Source organism: Dipteris shenzhenensis, chromosome 28 (genome assembly GCF_047967505.1).
Source record: "Dipteris shenzhenensis isolate YYH24624 ecotype China chromosome 28, Dip_SZ_1.0, whole genome shotgun sequence".
NCBI lineage: Eukaryota > Viridiplantae > Streptophyta > Polypodiopsida > Gleicheniales > Dipteridaceae > Dipteris > Dipteris shenzhenensis.
Genome location: NC_141623.1, coordinates 20,213,951 through 20,221,765, shown reverse-complemented (window position 1 = coordinate 20,221,765; position 7,815 = coordinate 20,213,951). Strand labels below are relative to the sequence as shown.

Genomic DNA, 7,815 nt, shown 5'->3' with positions numbered 1-7,815 from the left:
TGCCCTAGAGGTGTTTTGTAGAGACAGAGACCTAATGGTTAACCTTGGGAAGGTCATGATTTTCAACACCTCTTTCGCAGTGCTTCACCAACATAGCTTTACATACCAGAGTCAGCCAGTGGAGATTGTGCAGTCCAACACATACTTGGGTGCAGTTTCCACAGGGCCAGTTTTCACGATGACCCATGCAACCAGAGCACGATTCACATGAGGGCATGGTGCCTTGGCCCGACTAGAGTGACAGTGCTTGCAGGCACACTTCCAGGATCCACCGACGAAGTGTTGGCTTTTCGACACTCTAGTGAGGCCAATTGCCATGTATAAGGAACCTTTTTGGGGGTATGATATTTCAACAGCAGAGTGGAAGAGATTCGAGCAACTACAAGTGATTATGGGCTCCAGGATGATTCGGAGTAAGCCCTTGGTCCCCCATCAAATAGTACAAGCAGAGTTTGCCATGACCCCTCTCCAGGTTGATGCCATTTTTCAGACAGGGACTTTCCTCCACAGAGTTTGGGACCTACCTCGCGAGAGACTTCCGAGGGTGGCGCTAGAGTCCTCGATACGACTATTTAAGAGTGGGGCAAGTACAGCATGATTTGCACACATCACCGCATGGTTTGCCAGTCACGGCATTCAGATGGATCGACTTCCCCCGTTTCAGTATAGCATGGATGCACCGCCCGAGTTGATCCTACGAGATGAGATTAACCACATCATACGGTTAGATCTCCTCCAGCTCCACACATCTCGCACTTGGGGGGGGGGGGGGGGGGGGACCAGGAGTTCCCCACCAAGACTCAGCTCTACTATGACCACTTTGTGAAAGTATCGGAAGATGGGCTCATCATCAGACCTTAGCATCTCGAGGACAGAGGAGTCTCAGACGCACTGAGGATTGCCATCAGACAGATGCGGGTTTCGTTCATCCCATCAACTGAGGATCGAGACAGGGAGAGCTGCACGCATACCCAGAGAGCAGCGGACTTGCAGGTTGTGCACGATGCGAGTGGTCGAGACAAAGGAGCACTTTCTATGTGTCTGCCTAGCCTATTATGAGATCCAAGGGCGCTACCACTGCTTTTTCAGGAGTACGGCTTTGGCCCACTCTCATGACAACTGATCCACTTCCAAGACCAAATCTGTATTGGGCTCTACCTAATGGAGATGCAACGACACAAGGAGATACTGCTATGACATATCAGAGAGTAGGAGGATGCGACCACTGCCCCATAGGGTTCCAAGGTAAACCAAGCGCAGAGACGGGTCATGGATTTCTATGCATTTGACTCAACCCCAAGGCACTCTGGGATAGAGGAGGAGCTAGCCGACATGAGAGATATATGGATCAGTGGAGCCAGACGAGGGTCATAAAGACCATACACGACGTAATAGGCAACCAGAGCACACACAATCGAGGTTCGACCTATTTCAGCTCTCCTTAGGGGAGATCTACCGAGGCAAGGCATCACCCTTGACATAGCTTGCCATATCGAGAGATCGAGGAGACCACCACCACCACACGAGACATCCCAACAGATGCAAACACGTGAAGTCTTTGCATCTCATCAGAGACCCATCATGGAGCCTGAACCACAATGGTCTGTATGAGTTGCTTGATTCAATACTTTGTCCCATAGGCCCGCGAGGCTTCCCGTGGACGTTAATATATCTTTATTTCTTTCTTTTCTCTCATTTAAAACATTGAAAAATAAATGGACCCCTTACACTTATGTACCGCTTCCTACAAAGAAGCAAAATTGCATTTCTAATTTAGAAAGCACATGCATGCTCAATCAAACTCTCTTTTGAAACTAAAAGAAAAATGGGCTATTCAACTCCCAAGTTTTTGTTTTCAACTAAAGTTCAATCATTCTAAACATGCCTAAGGCCGATACACCATAGACAAAAGACTTCATTAAAGATTGTGCATCCTTTTTTAATTATTTTACTTGGATTATACCTCTTGTGTATTAGTAAAGTGATCAAAGATTGAGTGATAAAAGACTCCTTAGTTGTACAAACGCGGGAAAGTCTATGTAATTGGGAAGAAATGAGTCAATATTTTGCCAAATCAAAATGTTTGAGTCAATGTGAGGCCTTTTTATAATGTGTAAGCCACTATATTAAGGTTGTTCAAGTTTATCATATATATCAACCTCTAATCCTACGATGGATTGAGAAAGTCTAAGATGTAAGAATAACACAAGAATCCCCTCTTGAAGTGTTGTTCAGTTCACAAGAGTCATGAGGATAGATTACTTCTCCAAAAGCACAAGCGTCTTTGTACATAAAGTCTTGAAACTTTTGGTATAAATAAATTGCCTATAAAACATCTAACTTGGCTAAGCTTATGTAGAATGATAGGGCAAGTATTGATAGAAATAAGATGTTGCATAAACTCAAATTCATAAGTGAAAAGATAAAAGTTTGCTATAAAAAACAGCTCAACTAGTGCCCATGGAGATTCCTATAATTTGTTGAAACAAAGAATCACCTATTGTTTTAAGGAGACAAGATCGTCACTACCATTTCCAATGTTGTTCGATGCCGTCCAACAATCCTTGCTTGTTTCAAGACACCTTCGTTTATTAAGAATTCTTATGTTAACATTTGCATAATGTGTGCTACCTAACAAAGGCTTAAAGTTAGACCAATTCACATTACCTTTCCCAAAATCATGAAGATTATTCATGTTTGGCCTAGCTAAAAAGTTAAACCTTTCTCTATGTATATATACTTCTAGCTTTCTTATTTTGATTTACCAAGCTAGACCCTTCTAAATCATCTACCAAAGAGACAAGATCGTCACTAGGATTTCCAATGACATTCGACTATTTAACATTAGGAAACTTGCTTGCACTCTCCCTACCCATCCCAAGGCAATTTCTCCTTTGATATACCCTCTAACTCTAGCAAGAGCAAGATTAGTATTTAGTCCAAGGCAACTCCTCCCTTACTATAATATAATGTATTATATACTATATAATATAAATCTGCAATATATTATACATGCATAAAATTTAAAAATAGAGAGAGAGAGAGAGAGAGAGAGAGAAAGGTTACACACAATATAATATTTATTTATTTTAAAGTATATATTATACATTACTATAAAAAACACTTTAAAATAAATGTATATAATAGTGCATGCATGCTCGTATGTATGTATTCAATATAATATACTTTAAAATATATATATATTATAATGCATGCATGCATCCATATGATATAGTTTAAAATATATGTATATTATAATGCATGCATGCACGTATGTATCTGTATGTATTCAATGACATTATATTTATTATATATTATATATAATATATTGTGGAGAAGCAATAATCGGGAAACTAATAACATATGTGTTGGCACATTCTTTTCCTATTGTTAACAATGATCATGAAGGGGGGATGGAGAGGATTGACAAGTGGAGAAGCAATAATTGGGGAACTAGTATGGCATACATAATTGAGTTGTGTTGGCACATTCTTTTCCAATTGTTAACAATGAACATGAAGGGGGGATGGCAAGGATAGCCACCATCAAACTCCAAGAGCGAGCCGTGACAACAAGCTTCAAAGCCCTAAGGCACTTCGTTAGCATGATGCCACATAGGTGCTATATTGTGGTGAAAGTATTGTTGATTCCAACTCTTTAGTATGTCAATCAATCCCCAATACTACCCATTGGCCACCTGCATCTTGTCAATTGAGCAGATGAAGTAGCCTCCGCCTTACTAGAGGGCCACCACTTGTACTTGCATTAGTGGTGAGAACCTAGCAAGAAAGTTCACAACTGCCTCTTGTCTCATCCATCCATGCCCACTTTGAGTAAACAAGAAGCAAAGCCATCTTAAAATTGTGCTAACATGTGAACCCATGTGAAAACATTCCTCATGCAAGCACAAAATGACATTCCTCAAACATCCATCATTAACACTATTGTGTTATGAGAAAGTAACCAAGTCTACAACCACATATGCTTCATCCGTCATTAACACTATTGTGTTTGAGAAAGGAACCAAGTCTACAACCAGATCTGCTTCAGGCTACAAATCGTGAAACCTTCAATTTCAACCCTGCACTTTGTAAAGAACTTAAATCCATTGTGGTGTAAAAGAAGTTGGTGCTTGACTGACTAAAGGGGTGATTCACTTTGATACAAAGTAAAAGCACAATGTTGAGACAAAGTAAAAGCAAAAGAAGGGGAGGAAAGTGTTGCAAAAAACTTACTTCCCACAAGAAGTGCTTGACTGACTAGAGGGGAGATTCACTTTGATACAAAGTAAAAGCACAATGTTGAGACAAAGTAAAAGCAGAAGCGGAGTAAAGTGTTGCAAAAAAACTTACGGAGGAAAGTGTTGCAAAAAACTTACGGAGGAAAGTGTTGCAAAAAACTTACTTCCCACAAGTAGAGCTATCCACCTAAGGCTGCAAACTGTGAGAACCATATTGTTATGAGGAACCAGAGAATAGTGTGGAGCGAACTTTTTCCAATCCACATATAGGATACTCTAGATGAAATACTATCATGTATGCCTTGAATTTAACCATGAGCACCTGACGGCATTTATAAACATCCTTAAGCACAATTTGAAGAAATACCTAAGTGGACATCATCTCTGAACATTCTTAGGTACAGTTTGATAAAATATCTAAGCAGTATGGAAATGCAGCTGGGGAAGTGCCTCCCTCTCTTATGGAAATGCAGCTGGGAAGTGCATCCCTCTCTCTCTCTCTCTGATGAGCACAGGGGGATGCTTTCCTGCTCAAAGAGGCACATGCACAGAGGGTTCCTTTTACTTGTAGTTTACACACCAGGGATAGCTTCCTCTCCCCAAACCACCTCTGCCCAAAACATGCACAGCCCCTGTTACTGAGAGAATCCCAAGATGACTGCTCCAGGGAAGCAAAAAAGGTGGGGCTCTAGGGGAACACATGCAGCAGAGAAGGCGGTATAAACATGGGCAAGGAGATATTTTATGCTGGAGAGGGGCAAACACGTACATGAACATCAGGAGCAACACCCCAGTGCCACAAACCCCTCTGCCCCAAAACAGCAACCAAGGATACATGCAGGAAAGATGAGTGAATGCAAGAAAGATTGCAAGGCGAAAGCATGACAGGAGCACAGGTGAAAACAAGAGAATTATAAATGTTTTGCAGTATATAAACTCTAATGGCACTCAATAAGAATTTTGCCTCTCATGTCAAATATCCTGCGAGGACAAAATCCCCAGCTGACATAAGCCTCATTGACTTTCAAAATGTCTACACAGACAAAAGCTGATACAGACTTGCAAGAGAGAGTTACTCCAATGCCATTTGAAGACTTTAGTTCCGGACAGGTGGGGGCCTTTGATTCTGTCCTGATTGCATGTCCTCCTGAACATGAGATCAAAGTTAGGCACCATAAATTCTCGTACACAAAGATACTTAAAAACCAGAAGCCAAATAGACAACCGTGCACTCAAAATTATAAAACAATCTACTGACGGTGCTAACCTTGCGCCTGAAACGCTGTGGAGGCTCACGAACACGCCGGGCTGTGCGCGACCTCACTCGTACAACATGAGAATGGATTGCACAAGATACACAATATTGCATCTTAGCATAAAGCTTTGGCAATGTGTAACCTGCAGAATGACAATTTCCCAACGTCAAGCAAATTATCTTTTGGTAAGAAGCTAGGCAAATGTATCAACCCGTGGCACAAGAAATTATTAATTTATTAAGTGGAGCTTGAGCAACCAAAGTAAACAAACGAAACTCCACATCTTCAGCACAGCCTCAACTTCACTCAGAACACTTCCACTACCACAAACATAAATAAGGGGGAAAACCACATGAATCAATAAGACTCATGCGTAACGAAAAACTGCTCACTTATATGCCATTAATTCCAACAGTACGCATGTCCATTTGACAAACACACCCAGCATGCATAACTTTTGCTACCCTCCAAGGTAAAGATTCAGATTTATATAAAAGTGTCGGAGAGTTTGTATGTTTCGTTGAGATTTGGAAATTTTAACGAAATCCATCCAATGAAACAAATGGAAGCGCCAAGCAAGTAAACAAACTCATTCTCAGCATAATATTTTCCTACAAAGACGTATGAAATAAATGGGGAACATGCGCTTCTTCCCAGTACATTAGATGAGATTTGAAAACGAAGAAATGAATTTGCCTGACAAGTACAAATCACGCGAGGGAAGCGCATTGCTTGTATTTCTAGACGTTAAGACGGTGATGGGAGATGAACAACAAGATAGTTACTAGACGTTAAGACGAAGATGGGCAACGAGCAACAGTATCTACCTTGGTGAACAGACAGTGAGGCATCCAAACAAAGATCTTATGTTTGTAACTATCTTGTTAAGATTGGATGCTCGATGGAGGTAGAAGTAAGCATACCATCATAAACGCATGCCTCCTGGACATCTCTAACTGCGGCTTGCTCGACGATGTTACGCACCAAAAAACGCTTTACGGCTTTATCCTGCAGACCGTCCAAAAAGAGCTTGAAAACGATGCGTAACTGAGGAGCTGGAACTTGCCATCGTAAAAGATACGACCGAGAAGTTGCGCATGCGAATAAGACAGTGAGATGTACAAATAAAGCCTAGCGGCGCAAACGACCGCACAAGTTTAACAAAAAAAGATGCAGTCCGATGCATTAAAAGGAGGTGAATCTCGCTGCATTGGACGGCCCTAATGGTCAAACGATGAAATGCAAGCCTGGTGCCGACAAACGGTCTCAGCTGGGATCGTTACAAGAAGAAGCAGCAGATCGGCAGTGAGATAGATACCTTGGGAACGCAGCGACCACAATTGGAGCATCGGATGGGATTGGTGTGACCACGGCCATGTTTGTTACGACCACCGTTTCGGCGTTTGACAGTCTAAGGGAAACAGAAACACCAAGGAGCGTGATGAGGCATGGAAAAACTTGAAAGAAGCAAAGGGAAGGGATGAAAGAGAGCAGAGAACTCCATAGCTACGAAGGGCTTACCATGATGAAGCTACCTTGCCGATGAGATCGATAAGCTTCAAAAGTTTCAAAAGACTAACCTCTTTTCACTCCCTCTACAAGATATAGGAAACCCTAGCCCTCCTTCCACGTGGCACTTTCCCTCGCCGTTGGATCCCCTTCCCAGTCAAGATTTCTTCTTCCCATTTTAAAACGAACCAAACCACTATGGTTAGCGGTTTTCTTACAGAGGGCTCGGAAAGCCATCCATCGTGGCTATGAGAAGCGGGCATTATATGGTTGCCCTTGTTCGAATTTCAACGGTGTTGCTGACTCCGTGCTAGCCTGGCAAAGTAGGTGCTAGGCAGCTTTGCCCCTCGTATTGGACCGTGGGTGTGTGAGTGGGGGGAAAAAAAAATCAATTTGAATACATATTTATGAGCTAAATGAGCCAATGGCCGAGCCAGAGCGGTTCAATTACACACATTCTCTTCTGACATAGGAGATGCTTCCCACGTTGCAGTAGCAAGCTTTTGCCAACCATGCGGATCGGGGGTTCTTTGACAGGTGCGTCGATTGTGGTAGTGTTGTCATGGAACAAATATGTGGGCCAGACCAACGAGCAGCATGGGGGAGCTAGTGATCACCCATGTACATACTATGTTCTTCTTTTTTGAAATAAAATACAATAAAAATTTGGTCAAGCAAACAAAAGGAAGGTGCAAGAGCTATCTTGAAGGGTCTCAAGCTGACTATAATACAATCATATCGTTACCTGTGATAGAGTGAAGGGTCTCAAGCTGACTACAATATAATCATATCGTAACCTGTGATAGAGTG

At 42.1% G+C, this 7,815-nt stretch overlaps 1 protein-coding gene across 1 annotated transcript; it reads right to left on the bottom strand.

The window, feature by feature from the left end:
* Nucleotides 1-5,133: 5,133 nt before the first annotated feature.
* On the bottom strand, nucleotides 5,134-7,082 carry LOC147883290 (small ribosomal subunit protein eS26y-like). The gene is made up of 5 exons (XM_087399353.1): nucleotides 7,018-7,082; nucleotides 6,815-6,907; nucleotides 6,420-6,504; nucleotides 5,508-5,638; nucleotides 5,134-5,387 (listed from the first exon to the last, which is right to left on the bottom strand). The coding sequence occupies exons 1-5, from the start codon at nucleotides 7,018-7,020 to the stop codon at nucleotides 5,337-5,339; spliced, it is 363 nt and encodes a 120-aa protein (XP_087255479.1). The 5' UTR covers nucleotides 7,021-7,082; the 3' UTR covers nucleotides 5,134-5,336.
* Between the last annotated feature and the right edge of the window lie 733 nt (nucleotides 7,083-7,815).

What these genes read in the sequence shown, in the direction of transcription:
- LOC147883290 (XM_087399353.1), bottom strand. An exon ending in GTGGTCGCTGCGTTCCCAAG is followed by an intron (nt 6,505 to 6,814) that starts GTATCTATCTCA and finishes GACGGTCTGCAG; the next exon opens with GATAAAGCCGTAAAGCGTTT. An exon ending in CACAGCGTTTCAGGCGCAAG is followed by an intron (nt 5,388 to 5,507) that starts GTTAGCACCGTC and finishes TCTCATGTTCAG; the next exon opens with GAGGACATGCAATCAGGACA.